The 18,628-nt window shown below is 54.4% G+C and overlaps 1 protein-coding gene across 1 annotated transcript in view; it reads right to left on the bottom strand.

Annotated features, from left to right (window-relative positions):
• The window catches only part of LOC147098718 (extracellular serine/threonine protein kinase FAM20C-like), a 146,174-nt gene that overhangs the window by 96,247 nt on the left and 31,299 nt on the right, over positions 1-18,628 (bottom strand). Inside the window, exons 5-7 of the mRNA XM_085969406.1 lie at positions 14,786-14,901; positions 12,520-12,700; positions 11,265-11,374 (exon numbers count right to left, since the gene is read on the bottom strand). Of these exons, the coding sequence (XP_085825532.1) occupies positions 11,265-11,374; positions 12,520-12,700; positions 14,786-14,901 (407 nt within the window). The remainder of the gene's footprint in view (positions 1-11,264; positions 11,375-12,519; positions 12,701-14,785; positions 14,902-18,628) is intronic.

Below are 18,628 nucleotides of genomic sequence, written 5' to 3'. Positions count from 1 at the left end.
AATGGCTGCCGCTTTTATACCAGTGCAGTCCCCTTTAAAGAGCGCCCCCCTAAGCCCGAGAGCCACTGGGGAACGTTCCAGGAAGCTGTCCTTATTAGCGCCGGTCGGAACAGAGGGGGGCCCCACTGAATATCCGGTCCGGGGCACCAAAAAGGCGTTGCACACTGAAATGAAGTCATGATCTGCCTGCTCCCACGAGCGGGCGCTAAGATTTAGCTGTGGTAAACCACTGTTTGTATTCCTGTTTGTCCTGTTTGTATTCCACTGTGTACATGCCTGGACATGCCTCGGCTGACTCCTCCCACAGGTCCTAGTATAAAGGTGACTGCTCCCCAGCCCTTAGTATCATGGACCGGTCGACCACGCGAGGCAGACCTCCATTCTGTTGTTAATAAAAGCCTTTGGTTACTCTTCTAACTCTCAGTCTTTTATGAGTAATTGATAGCGCATCATTAGCGCCGGCGTTAAAAGCCATCTCAATATGGCAAGAGGCGCTGGGTTCACTGCGTCCGCCCAAAAATTGGGTAACGCCCCAATTCTCGGCCTCTTTAGGCGCTAATCGCTGGCGCAAACAACCGAATTTCTCCCCCTCTGACTTAGACACACTGACTGAGAGACACACTGACTGAGAGACACACGCTGACTGAGAGACACACGCTGACTGAGAGACACACGCTGACTGAGAGACACACGCTGACTGAGAGACACACGCTGACCGAGAGACACACACTGACCGAGAGGCACACACTGACCGAGAGACACACTGACTGAGAGACACACACTGACCGAGAGACACACTGACTGAGAGACACACTGACTGAGAGACACACTGACTGAGAGACACACTGACTGAGAGACACACACTGACTGAGAGACACGCTGACTGAGAGACACGCTGACTGAGAGACACGCTGACTGAGAGACACACACTGACTGAGAGACACACTGACTGAGAGACACACACTGACTGAGAGACACACACTGACTGAGAGACACACACTGACTGAGAGGCACGCTGACTGAGAGGCACGCTGACTGAGAGACACGCTGACTGAGAGACACACACTGACTGAGAGACACGCTGACTGAGACACGCTGACCGAGACACACAGACCGAGACACACACTGACCGAGAGACACACTGACCGTGACACATACTGACCGAGACACACACTGACCGAGAGACACACACTGACCGAGAGACACACACTGACCGAGAGACACACACTGACCGAGAGACACACACTGACCGAGAGACACACACTGACCGAGAGACACACTGACCGTGAGACACACTGACCGTGAGACACACTGCCCGTGAGACACACTGACCGAGAGACACACTGACCGAGAGACACACTGACCGTGACACATACTGACCGAGACACACACTGACCGAGACACACACACTGACCGAGACACACACACTGACCGAGACACACACACTGACCGAGAGACACACTGACCGTGAGACACACTGACTGAGAGAGACACACTGACCGAGACGCACACTGACCGAGACGCACACTGACCGAGACGCACACTGACCGAGACGCACACTGACCGAGACGCACACTGACCGAGACGCACACTGACCGAGACGCACACTGACCGAGACGCACACTGACCGAGAGACACACTGACCGTGAGACACACTGACCGTGAGACACACTGACCGAGAGACACACTGACCGAGAGACACACACTGACCGAGACACACACACTGACCGAGACACACACACTGACCGAGACACACACACTGACCGAGACACACACACTGACCGAGACACACACACTGACCGAGACACACACTGACCGTGAGACACACTGACTGAGAGAGACACACTGACCGTGAGACACACTGACTGAGAGAGACACACTGACCGAGACGCACACTGACCGAGAGGCACACTGACCGAGACGCACACTGACCGAGACGCACACTGACCGAGACGCACACTGACCGAGACGCACACTGACCGAGACGCACACTGACCGAGACGCACACTGACCGAGACGCACACTGACCGAGACGCACACTGACCGAGACGCACACTGACCGAGACGCACACTGACCGAGAGGCACACACTGACTGACAGACACACTGAGACACACACTGGCTGTGACACACACTGACTGAGACACACACTGACCGAGAGACACACTGACCGAGAGACACACTGACCGAGAGACACACTGACCGAGAGACACACTGACCGAGAGACACACTGACCGAGAGACACACTGACCGAGAGACACACTGACCGAGAGACACACTGACCGAGAGACACTCAGAGTCATAGATAGAGTTATACAGCACAGAAAGAGGCCCTTCGGCCCATCGCGTCCGCGCCGGCCATCAAGCCCTGTCTAATCTAATCCCATTTTCCAGCATTTGGTCCGTAGCCTTGTATGCTATGGCATTTCAAGTGCTCATCCAAATGCTTCTTGAATGTTGTGAGGGTTCCTGCCTCTACCACCCTTTCAGGCAGTGAGTTCCAGGTTCTAACCACCCTCTGGGTGTAAAAGTTTTTCCTCAAATCCCCTCTAAACCTCCTGCCCCTTACCTTGAATCTATGCCCCCTTGTTATTGACCCCTCTACTAAGGGGAAAAGTTCCTTTCTATCTACCCTATCTATGCCCCTCATAATTTTGTACACCTCAATCAGGTCCCCCCTCAGCCTTCTCTGCTCCAAGGAAAACAACCCCAGCCTGTCCAGGCTTTCTTCATAGCTGAAGCGCTCCAGCCCAGGTAACATCCTGGTAAATCTCCTCTGCACCCTCTCCAAAGCAATCACATCCTTCCTATAGTGTGGCGACCAGAACTGCACACAGTACTCCAGCTGTGGCCTCACCAGCATTTTGTACAGCTCCATCATAACCTCCCTGCTCTTATATTCTATGCCTCGGCTAATGAAGGCAAGTATCCCATATGCCTTTTTAACCACCTTATCCACCTGTTCTGCTGCCTTCAGGGATCTATGTACATGCACACCAAGGTCCCTCTGATCCTCTGTCTTTCCTAGGGTCTTACCATTCATTGTGTATTCCCTTGCCTTATTAGTCCGTCCAAAATGCATCACCTCACACTTTTCAGGGTTAAATTCCATTTGCCACTGTTCCGCCCATCTGACCAACCCATCTATATCGTCCTGTAGCCTGAGGCTTCCCTCTTCGCTATTTACCACCCCACCAATTTTCGTGTCATCTGCGAACTTACTGATCATACCTTTTACATTCACATCCAAATCATTAATGTAGACCACAAACAGCAAGGGACCCAGCACCGATTCCTGCAGTACCCCACTGGACACAGGCTTCCAGTCACAAAAACAACCTTCCACCATCACCCTCTGCCTTCTGCCACTAAGCCAGTTTTGGATCCAATGTGCCAAGGCACCCTGGATCCCATGGGCTCTTACCTTCCTGACCAGTCTCCTATGCGGGACTTTATCAAAAGCCTTACTGAAATCCATGTAAACCACATCCACTGCACTACCCTCATCCACACACCTATTCACCCCTTCGAAAAATTCAATCAAATTGGTCAGACATGATCTTCCCTTGACAAAGCCATGCTGGCTATCCCTAATTAATCCTTGCCTCTCCAAGTGGAGACTAATTCTGTCCCTCAGAATTTTTTCCAATAATTTCCCTACCACTGATGTTAGGCTCACTGGCCTGTAATTCCCTGGTTTATCCCTACTACCCTTCTTCAATAATGGTACTACATTAGCTGTTCTCCAGTCCTCTGGCACATCCCCTGTGGCCAGAGAGGTTCTGAAAATTTGTGTCAGAGCCCCTGCAATCTCCTCCTTTGCCTCACATAGTAGCCTGGGATACATCTCGTCCGGGCCTGGGGATTTATCCACTTTTAAGCCTGCTAAAACCGCTAGTACCTCCTCCCTCTCGATGCTAATATGTTCAAGTATATCACAGTCCCCCTGCCCGATTTCTATGTCCACATCGTCCTTCTCCATAGTGAACACAGATGCAAAAAATTCATATAAAACCCCACCTACATCTTCTGGCTCTACACACAGCTTGCCACTTTGGTCCCTAATGGGCCCTACTCTTTCCCTAGTTATCCTCTTGCCCTAGTTATCCTCTTGCCCATAATATACTTACATAAAACACCTTAGGATTTTCCTTTATTTTGCTCGCCAGTGTTATTACATGGCCCCTCCTCGCTCTCCTAACTTCTTTTTTAAGTATCCCCCTGCACTTTTTATACTCCTCTAGGGCTTCCTCTGTCTTTAGTCCTTTGTATCTGCCAAAAGCCCCCCTTTTTTTCCTAATCCATTCTCGTATATCCCTTGACATCCAAGGTTCCCTGGGCTTGTTGGTCCCACCCTTGACCTTTATGGGAACATGTTGCCATTGTACTCTCTCAATTTCCTTTCTGAAAGACTCCCATTGCTCCGATGTGGATTTTCCTTCAAGTAGCTGATCCCAGTCCACATTGGCCAGATCCTGCCTTATCATATTAAAATCGGCTTTCCCCCAATTTAGAACCCTTATTTCCGGTCCATCCTTGTCCTTTTCCATGACTACCTTAAATCTCACCGAATTATGGTCACTGTCACCAAAGTGCTCACCTACTAACACTTCTACCACTTGCCCGGCCACATTCCCTAGAATTAGGTCCAGTACCACCCCCTCTCTTGTAGGACTTTCTACATGCTGGCTCAAAAAGCTCTCCTGGATGCACTTTAAGAATTCTACACCCTCTAAGCCTTTCACACTCCGACTATCCCAGTTAATATTGGGGAAGTTGAAATCCCCCACTATAATTACCCTATTATTTGCACACTTCTCTGAGATTTGCCTACATATCTGTTCCTCTATCTCCCCCTGACTGTTTGGGGGCCTATAGTACACTCCCAGCAAAGTGCTTGCCCCCTTTTTGTTTTTAAGTTCAACCCATATGGCCTCATTAGAGGAACCTGTTAATATATCATCCCTCCTTACAGCAGTAATTCACTCCTTAATTAATATTGCGACACCCCCTCTTTTACGCCCCCCCCCCTGTCGCGCCTGAAGATTCTATACCCCGGAATATTGAGATGCCAGTCCTGCCCCTCCCTCAACCATGTCTCTGTGATAGCAACAATATCATACTCCCATGTGTTCATCAACATCTTCAGTTCATCCACCTTATTCGCAAGACTCCTTGCATTAAAATAAATGCCATCCAGCCTTGCCATACTCCCTTGTGCCGTTACATATTTGCTCTGCCTTCCAGTCTGACTTGTTTTTTCCTCTATATTTGGCTGTACATCACCCCCTATTATAGCTCCACTCTGTATCCCATCCCCCTGCCAAGTTAGTTTAAACCCCCCCCCCCCCAACAGTGCTAGCAAACCTCCCCGCAAGGATATTTGTCCCATTCTGGTTCAGGTGCAACCCGTCCGACTTGTACAAGTCCCACCTTCCCCAGAAGCAGACCCAGTGATCCAGGAAACTAATGCCCTCCCTCCTGCACCAACTCTTTAGCCACGCATTCATCTGCTCTATCCTCCTATTCCTATACTCAGTAGCACGTGGCACCGGGAGTAATCCAGAGATTACAACCTTTGAGGTCCTGCTCTTTAATCTGCTACCTAGCTCCCTAAATTCTTGCTGCAGGACCTCATCTCTCTTCCTACCCATGTCGTTGGTCCCAATGTGAACCATGACCTCTGACTGTTCACCCTCCCCCTTCAGAATGTCCTCTGACTGAGACACATACTGACTGAGAGACACGCTGACTGAGAGACACGCTGACCGAGACACACGCTGACCGAGACACACGCTGACCGAGAGACACACGCTGACCGAGAGACACACGCTGACCGAGAGACACACGCTGACCGAGAGACACACGCTGACCGAGAGACACACGCTGACCGAGAGACACACGCTGACCGAGAGACACACGCTGACCGAGAGACACACGCTGACCGAGAGACACACGCTGACCGAGAGACACACGCTGACCGAGAGACACACGCTGACCGAGAGACACACGCTGACCGAGAGACACACGCTGACCGAGAGACACACGCTGACCGAGAGACACACGCTGACCGAGAGACACACGCTGACCGAGAGACACACGCTGACCGAGAGACACACGCTGACCGAGAGACACACACTGACCGAGAGACACACACTGACCGAGAGACACACTGACCGAGAGACACACTGACCGAGAGACACAAACTGACCGAGAGACACACTGACCGAGAGACACAAACTGACCGAGAGACACACTGACTGAGAGACACACACTGACTGAGACACACACACTGACTGAGACACACACACTGACTGAGACACACACATACACCCCTCCACACAGTCTACCATTACCATCAAGCCAGGGGACCAACCCTGGTTCAATAAGGAGTGCAGAAGAGCATGCCCGGAGCAGCACCAGGCATACCTTAAATGAGGTGTCTACCTGGGAAAGCTGCAACACAGGACTACATGAATGCTAAACAGCAGAAGCAGCATGCTATAGACAGGGCTAAGTGATCCCACAATCAACGGATCAGATCAAAGCTCTGCAGTCCTGCCACATCCAGTCGTGAATGGTGGTGGTCCATTCAACAACTAACGGGAGGAGGAGGTTCCATGGATGATGGTGGAGCCCAGCACGTGAGTGCAAAAGACAAGGCTGAAGCGTTTGCAACCATCTTCAGCCAGAAGTGCCGAGTGAATGATCCATATCAATCTCCTCCTGAGGTCCCCACCATCACAGAAGCCAGTCTTCAACGAATTCGATTCACTCCACGTGATATCAAGAAATGGCTGAGCGCACTGTGGGCCCCGACAACATCCTGGCTGTCGTGCTGAAACCTTGTGCTCCAGAACTAGCCGCGCCTCTAGCCAAGCTGTTCCAGTACAGCTACGACACTGGCATCTGTCCAACAATGTGGAAAACTGCCCAGGTATGTACTGTCCACAAAAAGCAGGACAAATCCAATCCAGCCAATTCCCGCCCCATCAGTCTACTCTCAATCATCAGCAAAGTGATGGAAGGTGTCATCGACAGTGCTATCAAGTGGCACTTACTCACCAATAACCTGCTCACTGATGCTCAGTTTGGGTTCCACCAAGACCACTCAGCTCCCGACCTCATTACAGCCTTGGTCCAAACATGGACAGAAGAGCTGAATTCCAGAGGTGAGATGAGAGTGACTGCCCTTGACATCAAGGCAGCATTTGACTGAATGTGGCATCAAGGAGCCCTAGTAAAACTGAAGTCAATGGGAATCAGGGGGAAAACGCTCCACTGGCTGGAGTCATACCTAGCACAAAGGAAGATGGTTGTGGTTGTTGGAAGCCAATCATCTCAGGCCCAGGACATCGCTGCAGGAGTTCCTCCGGGCAGTGTTAGGCCCAACCATCTTCAGCTGCTTCATCAATGATCTTCCCTCCATCATAAGGTCAGAAGTGGGGATGTTTGCTGATGACTGCACAGTGTTCAGTTCCATTCGCAACTCCTCAGATAATGAAGCAGTCCATGCCCACATGCAGCATGATCTGGACAACATTCAGGCAATGACTATCTCCAACACGAGAGCATCTAACCACCAACCCTTGACATTCCATGGCATTACCATCACCGAATCCGTCAACATCAACATCCTGGGGGTCACCATTGACCAGAAACTTAACTGGACCAGCCACATAAATACTGTGGCTACAAGAGCAGGTCAGAGGCTGGGAATTCTGCAGCGAGTGTCTCACCTCCTGACTCCCCAAAGCCTTTCCACCATCTACAAGGCACAAGTAAGGAGTGTGATGGAATACTCTCCACTTGCCTGGATGAGTGCAGCTCCAACAACACTCAAGAAGCTCGACACCATCCAGGACAAAGCAGCCCGCTTGATTGGCACCCCATCCACCATCTTAAACATTCACTCCCTCCACCACCGGCGTTACCGTGGCTGCAGTGTGTACCATCTCCAAAATGCACTGCAGCAACTCGCCAAGAGTTCTTCGGCAGCACCTCCCAAACCCGCGACCTATTCCACCTAGAAGGACAAGGGCAGCAGGCGCATGGGAACACCACCACCTCCAAGTTCCCCTCCAAGTCACACACCATCCTGACTTAGAAGTATATCAGCCGTTCCTTCATTGTCGCTGGGTCAAAATCCTGGAACTCCCTCCCTAACAGCACTGTGGGAGCACCTTCACCACACGGACTGCAGCGGTTCAAGAAGGCGGCCCACCACCACCTTCTCGAACACGAACACACACGAACACGCGCACGCACGCACGTACGTTTATGGAGGGTGGAATGTGGGAGGCCAGCTGGGAGTGTGTTGGAATAGTCAAGTCTAGAGGTAACAAAGGCATGGACGAGGGTTTCAGCAGCGGATGAGCTGAGGCAGGGCCGATGTTACTGAGGTGGAAATAGGTGGTCTTGGTGATGGAATGGATATGTGGTCGGAAGCTCATCTCAGGGTCCAAGATTGCGAACAGTCTGATTCAGCCTCAGGCAGTGACCAGGAAGAGGGGTGGATTCGATGGCTAGGGAACGGAATTTGTGGCAGGGACCAAAGACAATGGCCTGTATTTTCCGATCCCTATGGGTGTGTACGAGCTGCGCTGAAAACCGCCATTTCCGATCTGTGAAGAATCCTCTGGACAGATCCTCCGCCTGCCCTGGAGAAGGGCCTCTTGCGGGGGCAGAGTTCCGCTTTCTGCACAACCTCCGCCCACTGACAACCTTTAAAAATCTTACACCTGGTAAAAACGTACGGCCTGCTTTTACCAGCATAAGAGTTTAAAAAAGTAAAAAAATATTTTTTTTCCACTCATTTATCATTTAAAAATACTTTTAAAAAAGGTAAGTTTATTTTTAGCCCCGTAAAAAACTAATTACTTTTAGAAAAAATTAAATTTTTGTTTAAAATATTTAATTTAATGTAATTTTAACTCATTTTAAAAATGTGATTTAACAAAAAATGTATTTCATGTTTTAGTGTGCTTTTAGAGTGATCCCCATTCATACTGTTGACCGGTCTAAGCTGAGAGGACTGTTAAAAGTGTAAAGGGGGGGGTTCCTTTCTTCCATTGGTTCCCCATGGCCCACGTGATCCCAGGGACGCTTGCGAACCACACGTGCCCCTGGGATACCTGGGCCTTGCGCATTTCGTCGTGGCGTGCCCAGGAGCGGAAATGTCCGGACCTCCGGAGCCCTCAGGTAAGGGCGTAGATTTTTTCCAGATTGGAGGCATCCGCACGCAGGAAGCCTCCAATCGGAAAATACGGGCCAATATTTAGTTGGAGGAAATTCCTGCTCATCCAATACTGGATGTCCGACAAGCAGTGTGACAAATCAGAAACAGTAGAGGGGTCGAGAGAGATGGTGGTGAGGTAGAGCTGGGAGTCGTCAGCGTACATCTGGAACCTGACGTGTTTTCGGATGTTGTCGCTGAGAGGCAGCACGGAGATGAGAAATAGAAGGGGGCCAAGGACAGATCCTTGGGGGACACCAGAAGTAAAGGTGCGGGAGTGGGAGAGAACTGTTAACAATATCAGCTAATATGGGAGCCAGGAAAGGAAGTTGGGTGGTCAGCAGTTTGGTGGGAATAGGGTCGAGGGAGCAGGAGGTGGGTCACATAGACAAGATGAGCTCGGAGAGATCAAGGCAGGAGATGGGATAGAATCTAGGGAAAGATGCGAGTTGTTTTTTTAAAATTAATTGATGGGATGTGGGCGTCGCTGGCTAGGCCTGCATTTAGTGCCCATCCCTAATTGCCCTTGAGAAGATGGTGGTGAGCCGCCTTCTTGAACCGCTGCAGTCCATATGGTGTAGGTACACCCACAATGCTGTTAGGAAGGGAGTTCCAGGATTTTGGCCCAGCGACAGTGAAGGAACGGCGATACAGGTCCAAGTCAGGATGGTGTGTGGCTTGGAGGGGTCCTTGTAGGTGGTGATGTTCCTATGCGTCTGCTGCCCTTGTCCTTCTAAGTGGTAGAGGTCGCGGGTTTGGAAGGTGCTGTTGAAGGAGCTTTGGCGAGTTGCTGCAGTGCATCTTGTAGATGGTACACACTGCAGCCACAGTGCGCCGGTGGTGGAGGGAGTGAATGTTGAAGGTAGTGGATGGAGTGCCAATCAAGCGGGCTGCTTTATCCTGAATGGTGTCGAGCTTCTTGAGTGTTGTTGGAGCTGCACTCATCCAGGCAAGTGGAGAGTATTCCATCACACTCCTGACTTGTGCCTTGTAGATGGTGGAAAGGCTTTGGGGAGTCAGGTGAGACACTCGCCGCAGAATTCCCAGCCTCTGGCCTGCTCTTGTAGCCACAGTATTTATATGGCTGGTCCAGTTCAGTTTCTGATCAATGGTAACCCCCAGGATGTTGATAGTGGGGGATTCAGCGATGGTAATGCCATTGAATGTCAAGGGGGGATGGTTAGAGTCTCGCTTGTTGGAGATGGTCATTGCCTGGCACTTGTGTGGTGCGAATGTTACTTGCCACTTGTCAGCCCAAGTCTGACTGTTGTCCAGGTCTTGCTGCATATGGACACGGACTGCGTCAGTATCTGATGAGTCCCGAATGGTGCTGAACAGTGTGCAATCATCAGCGAACATCCCCACTTCTGACCTTATGATGGAGGGAAGGTCATTGATGAAACAGCTGAAGATGGTTGGGCCTAGGACACTGCCCTGAGGAACTCCTGCAGTGATGTCATGTGATTGAGATGAATGACCGCCAACAACCACAGCCAACTTCCTTTGTGCTAGGTATGATTCCAACCAATGGAGAGTTTTCCCCTTGATTCCCATTGACTTCAGTTTTGCTAGGGCTCCTTGATGCCACACTCGATCAAATGTTGCCTTGATGTCAAGGGCAGTCACTCTCACCTCACCTCTTGAGTTCAGCTCTTTTGTCCTGCTAACTGATGCCCAGTTTGGGTTCCGCCAGGGCCACTCAGCTCCTGACCTCATTACAGCCTTGGTCCAAACATGGACAAAAGAGCTGAACTCAAGATGGTCTGCGTGGAGAAGGGAAGGGTTATCTTTGCATTCCAGGATGATCTGTGACACCCACACACACACCTACAGACACCCATACACAGACATCCCCACACACAGACACACCCACACACACCAGACACAGACACACCCAGACACAGACACACCCCCACACCCCCGCCCAGACACACCCAGACACACCCGCCCAGACACACCCAGACACAGACACACCCAGACACAGACACACCCAGACACAGACACACCCAGACACATCATTGTGTTCTCACCCATCAGGAAGTCCAGGATGGTCATGTCTATAACATCGAGAAGCCGGGTTCCACTGTCGTATGGAGGAGTTTTTTTAATCTGATCACAGTAATTGGGGTCCATCTCCCACCTGCAATAGAAAGAGTGAGAACTGGAGTGAGAGAGAGAGAGAGAGGGGGAGAGAGAGAGTGGGAGAGGATGGGAGGAGAGAGAGATATAGAGAGAGAGTGGGAGAGAGGGGTGAGAGAGTGGGAGGGGAGAGTGACAGAGAGACAGAGACAGAGAGACAGAGACAGAGACAGAGAGAGAGACAGAGAGAGAGAGACAGAGAGAGAGAGACAGAGAGAGAGAGAGAGAGAGACAGAGAGAGAGACAGAGAGAGAGACAGAGAGAGAGACAGAGAGAGAGAGGGAGTGGGGGAGAAAGGGAGTGGGGAGAGAGGTAGAGGGGAGGGGGGGAGAGGGTAGAGGGGAATGGGAGAGGGGAGAGGGGTCGAGAGGGAAGGGGAGAAACAGGGAGGGTGAGGGTGAGGGCAGGGGAGGCAGGAAAGGGAGACATTGAGGGAGGGGAGGGGCAGGGGAGAGAGGGAGGGGGAGAGGGGGAGGGGGAGAGGGGGGAAGGGGAGAGGGGGAAGGGGAGAGGGGGAAGGGGAGAGAGGGAAGGGAGAGAGGGAAGGGGAGAGAGGGAAGGGGAGAGAGGAGAGAGGGAAGGGGAGAGGGGGAAGGAGGAGGGGGAGAGGGGGAAGGAGGAGGGTGAGGGTGAGAGCAAAGTGGAGGAGAGGAGGAGAGGTTGAGGGAGCGGGAGGGGTGGGGGAAAGGGAGAGTGGGAGAGGAGAGTGGGGAGAGAGGGAGTGGGAGGGGGAAAAAGGGGACGGCGAGGGTGAGGGCAAGGCAGAGGGGGAGGGCAGGGGAGGGGAAGAGGGAGAGGAGCAAGAGAGGGGGCGGGGAGAGAGGGGAAGGAGCGAGAGTGGGAGGGGTGAGAGGGGGAGAGGGTGTGTGGGGGAGAGAGGGCAAGGGTGGTGGTGAGGGCAAGGCAGAGGGGAGGGGGAGGGAGCAGGGCGAAGGTGGGCGGCGAGGGAGGGGGGGAGAGAGAGGGTGGGGCGAGAGAGGGGTAAGGGAGAGAGAGAGGGAGGGGAGAGAGAGAGACACACACGGAGAACCAGAAACACAGTCCATGTATGATCTACCCCGACATGGAACCATGGTTTTAGGGTGTAATGTATATTGCTGTTTTGGGTACAGTGGGGTTCTTTTGGGGTACAGTGGATGCACTCACTTGGCTTTCCTGCTCTTGTGATATGAACGCCTCCAGGGGTTCCTCCATGACAGACGCTTGGCCAGTTTAACATCGGGCAGATAGGCGGCCATCGAGCCCTCCATCAGGTGTGGCTTTCCACACAGAGCATGCTCCATGTCGCAGTAATAGGAGCAGTCGCCATAGAAACAGACATTGTTCGCTGAGAGAGAAAGCCAACAGTCAGTGTCCATGTCCCCAGGCCCGGCTCCTTCCACCCGCTGCCCAGGCCCGGCTCCTTCCACCCGTTGCCCAGGCCCGGCTCCTTCCACCCGCTGCCCAGGCCCGGCTCCTTCCACCCGCTGCCCAGGCCCGTCTCCTTCCACCCGCTGCCCAGGCCCGGCTCCTTCCACCCGCTGCCCAGGCCCGTCTCCTTCCACCCGCTGCCCAGGCCCGGCTCCTTCCACCCGCTGCCCAGGCCCGGCTCCCTTGTCACCCGCTGCCGAGGCCCGGCTCCTTCCACCCGCTGCCCAGGCCCGTCTCCTCTCACCCGCTGTCCAGGCTCGGCTCCCTCTCACCCGCTGCCCAGGCCCGGCTCCTTCCACCCGTTGCCCAGGCCCCACCCGTTGCCCAGGCTCGGCTCCTTCCACCCGTTGCCCAGGCCCGTCTCCTTCCACCCGCTGCCCAGGCCCGTCTCCTTCCACCCGTTGCCCAGGCCCGGCTCCTTCCACCCGCTGCCCAGGCCCGTCTCCTTCCACCCGCTGTCCAGGCCCGGCTCCTTCCACCCGTTGCCCAGGCCCGTCTCCTTCCACCCGCTGCCCAGGCCCGGCTCCTTCCACCCGCTGCCCAGGCCGGCTCCTTCCACCCGCTGCCCAGGCCCGGCTCCCTTGTCACCCGCTGCCCAGGCTCGTCTCCTTCCACCCGCTGCCCAGGCCCGGCTCCTTCCACCCGCTGCCCAGGCTCGGCTCCTTCCACCCGCTGCCCAGGCTCGGCTCCTTCACCCGCTGCCCAGGCCCGGCTCCTTCCACCCGCTGCCCAGGCTCGTCTCCTTCCACCCGCTGCCCAGGCCCGTCTCCTTCCACCCGCTGCCCAGGCCCGGCTCCTTCCACCCGCTGCCCAGGCTCGGCTCCTTCCACCCGCTGCCCAGGCTCGTCTCCTTCCACCCGTTGCCCAGGCCCGGCTCCTTCCACCCGCTGCCCAGGCCCGGCTCCTTCCACCCGCTGCCCAGGCTCGTCTCCTTCCACCCGCTGCCCAGGCCCGTCTCCTTCCACCCGCTGCCCAGGCTCGGCTCCTTCCACCCGCTGCCCAGGCCCGGCTCCTTCCACCCGCTGCCCAGGCTCGGCTCCTTCCACCCGCTGCCCAGGCCCGGCTCCTTCCACCCGCTGCCCAGGCTCGGCTCCTTCCACCCGCTGCCCAGGCTCGGCTCCTTCCACCCGCTGCCCAGGCCCGGCTCCTTCCACCCGTTGCCCAGGCCCGGCTCCTTCCACCCGTTGTCCAGGCCCGGCTCCTTCCACCCGCTGCCCAGGCTCGGCTCCTTCCACCCGCTGCCCAGGCCCGTCTCCTTCCACCCGTTGCCCAGGCCCGGCTCCTTCCACCCGTTGCCCAGGCCCGTCTCCTTCCACCCGCTGCCCAGGCCCGGCTCCTTCCACCCGCTGCCCAGGCTCGGCTCCTTCCACCCGCTGCCCAGGCTCGTCTCCTTCCACCCGCTGCCCAGGCCCGGCTCCTCTCACCCGCTGCCCAGGCCCGTCTCCTTCCACCCGCTGCCCAGGCCCGGCTCCTTCCACCCGCTGCCCAGGCTCGTCTCCTTCCACCCGTTGCCCAGGCCCGTCTCCTTCCACCCGTTGCCCAGGCCCGTCTCCTTCCACCCGTTGCCCAGGCCCGTCTCCTTCCACCCGCTGCCCAGGCCCGGCTCCTCTCACCCGCTGCCCAGGCCCGTCTCCTTCCACCCGCTGCCCAGGCCCGGCTCCTTCCACCCACTGCCCAGGCTCGTCTCCTTCCACCCGCTGCCCAGGCCCGTCTCCTTCCACCCACTGCCCAGGCTCGGCTCCTTCCACCCGCTGCCCAGGCTCGGCTCCTTCCACCCATTGCCCAGGCCCGTCTCCTTCCACCCATTGCCCAGGCCCGTCTCCTTCCACCCGCTGTCCAGGCTCGGCTCCTTCCACCCGTTGCCCAGGCCCGGCTCCTTCCACCCGTTGCCCAGGCCCGTCTCCTTCCACCCGTTGCCCAGGCCTGGCTCCCTTGTCACCCGCTGCCCAGGCCTGGCTCCCCCCGCCACGACCTTCAGTGTCTCCCCACCACCCCGGTTAACCTGGTGAGATGAAGAATGTCCGCTCGAGATGACCGTCGGTCGTCAGATCTTTAATCTCCGTCACCACGTTGACCCAACGACCGGCGACCGGGGGAATTCGCCGGAAACCTAAAATTCTTCAAAACACAGACATTATACGCTGTATACCCAAGTCCAGGTCATTAATATATGTCAAAAATAGCAGAGGACCTAGTACCGACCCTCTGGTTTCTGTAGCTGTGCCTCTGCCCTACACCCCTCTGCCTCACCCTAGATGCAAAAAAAGACCATTAGACCCAGCTGATCTTAATCCCACATACCCACCGCATCCCTAAATCCCACCTTAGAGTCATCGGGGGAAAAATTCGGTATCGCCCCATTTGGGGCGCTAATATTGGCGGTGCGCAAAGTTTAGTGTCTGCCGCTAATTATCACCTCCGACAGCAAACTTGGCTTTTATCGCCCCTGGAGGTGATTGGAGCGCTAAATCAGGCGCTTCACACCCCTCTTAATGCACTAAGGCCGAGGAGCGAGGCGCTACCTCAGAGCGCTGGCGAAGCTCATGTGATGTCAGTCAGCAATGGAACACAGACACACTGGCACCGGCCAGTTCTTAAAGGGGAGTTCTGACGAATGGTCATCGACCTGAAACGTTAAACCCACAGTCCAAAGATGTGCGGGTTAGGTTGATTGGCCATGATAAAAAATTGGCCCTTAGTGTTAGGGGGGATTAAATACGTGGGGTTACGGGGATAGGGCTTGGGTGGGATGGCTGTTGGTGTAGGGACCGGGTGCTAGGGTTTGGATGATCAGCCATGATCTCGTTGAATGGCGGAGCAGGCTCGAAGGGCCGAATGGCCCACTCCTGATCCTAGTTTCTCTCTTCACAGATGCTGCTTGACCTGCTGAGTTTCTCCAGCATTTTCTGTTTTTATCTTAAAGGGGAGGGTTGATCTTGCTCTCCATCCACATCCTGCTCATTGCAGCCTTGAATCTCGGCCTGGAGAGGCCTGTACATCAAATCTGCTGGAAATAACAATGGAGAGGCCCAGGGGAAGAGCTCAGAGTGCAGCCCCCACAGTCTCTTCTAAATCGATACAAGGAAGGGCAAATCAAAATGAACCTGCAAAGTGTTGCTCAGTACCCAAAACTCCTTCACACAGCGTTGAATCTCTCCAGAAGTCTCTCTCTCTCTCTCAGAATGCGTGGCTCAAAAATGTCACCAACAAAAAAAGGCAGGAAGCGGTCGCCTTTAAATAGCGTTCCCCCAGCCCCTTCCTGACTGCAAAACGCTCCCCTCAACCTGTCGTTGCTAGCGGCAGGCGGTAAGGGAGGGGGCACCATTCAATATCCGGTCCGGGGTGCTAACGGGGCGTTGCGCACTCGACTGACGTCACAATCTGCCGGCACAGGAGATCATGGCGGTAGTGTTTAGCGCCGCTGCAAAATGTCCGGTCAATTTCGCGAACGGCGTAAACTTCGCTGTGCCCGGGCGCCAGTTGCTTTGCGCCCCACTTAGCGCCCTCTTAAGGCGCTACCAACTGAATTTTTCCCCCATTGAGTCATAGGGGGAAAAATTGGGTAGTGCCCCCTTTTTTAGCGGCCCGAAAAAGTTAGTGCCCCCGCGGCCGATGTTCCCAGGTAGCGCCCCGAAAGCGAGGTGGGGTGCTTCTGGAAGCGCCGCGGTACTGCAGGCCTTCCTCCCCTTATTAAAGGGGAGGGGCCTGGTGCAGCACGTCCCGGCGCCCAGCTGGGCCACCAGGGATCGGGAGTGCCGGCAAACGAGCCCGGCACTCAAGAGGAGTGCTGGGCTCACAGAGAGCAGCCCGCACTCCATCGGGGGGGTTTCATGGGGGCCGGGACAGCAGCGGGGGCAGGTGCTGACAGGCGGCCCGCCACCCGGCCACAGGTAGGCCCCCCTGACCCTGGCGGACATAGCGTCCGGCGGTAAGCCAGGGGGCGCCACCCAATATTACAGGCGGGGCGCTGCGCATGGCGATGACGTCATCGCCAGCGGCACAGCACCGCCGCTAATCTTCCACTGAATTTCGCGGGAGGCATTAGCGGCGCTGGGCCCAGGCGCTAGTTGATTTGCGCCCTGTTAGCGTGGGCACTAACGGGAGGCGCAAATCAACCGAATTTAGGCCCCATAGAGTCATAACGGCACAGAAGGAGGCCATTCGGCCCATCCAGTCCGTGCCGGCTCTCTGTAGAGCAATCCAGTCAGTCCCATTCCCCCGCTCTATCCCCGTAGCCCTGCAAGTTTATTTCCCTCAAGTGCCTATCCAGTCTCCCCTTGAAAACATTGAGTGTCTCCGCTTCCACCACATCCGTCAGCAGCGAGTTCCAGGGTCTCACCACTCGCTGCGTAAAAAAGTTTTCCCTCACATCCCCCCTGTATCTCTTGCCCAAAACCTTAAATCTGTGTCCCCTAGTCCTTGTACCATCAACTAGTGGGAACAGCCTTTCCCCGTCTAGCCTATCCAAACCCGTCATAATCTTGTACACCTCGATCAAATCACCCCTCAACCTCCTTTGCTCTAATGAAAACAAATCCAGATTCTCCAATCTGTCCTTGTAGCTAAGATCCCCCATCCCCGGAACCATTCTGGTAAATCTCCTCTGCACCCTCTCAAGGGCCTTCACATCCTCCCTAAAGTGTGGTGACCAGAACTGGACGCAATACTCCAGTTGTGGCCTAACCAGCAGGTTCAGCATAACTTCTCTACTTTTGTACTCAATGCCTCTATTTATGAAGCCCAAGATCCCATATGCTTTGCTAACCACTCTCTCAATATGTCCTGCCACCTTCAGGGACCTATGCACATTAACTCCCAGGGCCCTCTGTCCCTGCACACTCTTTAAAACTGTGCCATGAAGTGTATATTGCCTCTCCCTGTTCCTTCTGCTAAAATGCATCACCTCACACTTCTCTGTATTAAATTCCATCTGCCACTTGTCTGCCCATTCTGCTGGCCTTTCTATGTCCTGTTGCAGTCGATTGGTATCATCCTCACTGTTTGCCACACTCCCAAGTTTGGTGTCATCAGCAAATTTACAAATTCTACTTTGTATTCCAATATCCAGGTCATTTAGATATATATCAAAAAAAGCAGTGGCCCCAGCACTGACCCTTGGGGAAACACCACTGTCGACCATCCTCCAGTCTGAATAACAGCCATTTACCACAACTCGCTGTTTTCTGTCCTTAAACCAATTCCTTATCCAAACTGCCACTGACCCACCTATTCCATGAGCGGTTTTAGCAGGCTTAAAAGTGGATAAATCCCCAGGCCCTGACGAGATGTATCCCAGACTGCTGTGTGAGGCAAGGGAGGAGATTGCAGGGGCTCTGACACAAATTTTCAGAACCTCTCTGGCCACAGGGGAGGTGCCAGAGGACGGGAGGACAGCTAACGTAGTACCATTGTTCAAGAAGGGTAGTAGGGATAAACCAGGGAATTACAGGCCAGTGAGCCTAACATCAATGGTAGGGAAATTATTGGGAAAAATTCTGAGGGACAGAATTAGTCTCCACTTGGAGAGGCAAGGATTAATCAAGGATAGTCAGCATGGCTTTGTTAGGGGGAGATCATGTCTAACCAATTTGATTGAATTTTGAGAGGGGGTGACTAGGTGTGTGGATGAGGGTAGTGCAGTTGATGTAGTCTACATGGACTTCAGTAAGGCTTTTGACAAGAAGGAGACTGGTCAAGAAGGTAAGAGCCCATGGGATCCAGAGCAATTTGGCACATTGGATCCAAAATTGGCTTAGTGGCAGGAGGCAGAGGGTGATGGTCGAAGGTTGTTTTTGTGACTGGAAGCCTGTGTCCAGTGGGGTACCGCAGGGATCGGTGCTGGGTC

This window comes from Somniosus microcephalus, chromosome 28, assembly GCF_052327205.1.
Source record: "Somniosus microcephalus isolate GS21.2 chromosome 28, FLI_Smic_1.0, whole genome shotgun sequence".
In the NCBI taxonomy this organism is placed as follows: domain Eukaryota; kingdom Metazoa; phylum Chordata; class Chondrichthyes; order Squaliformes; family Somniosidae; genus Somniosus; species Somniosus microcephalus.
This window is presented reverse-complemented; position numbering and strand designations above follow the sequence as displayed.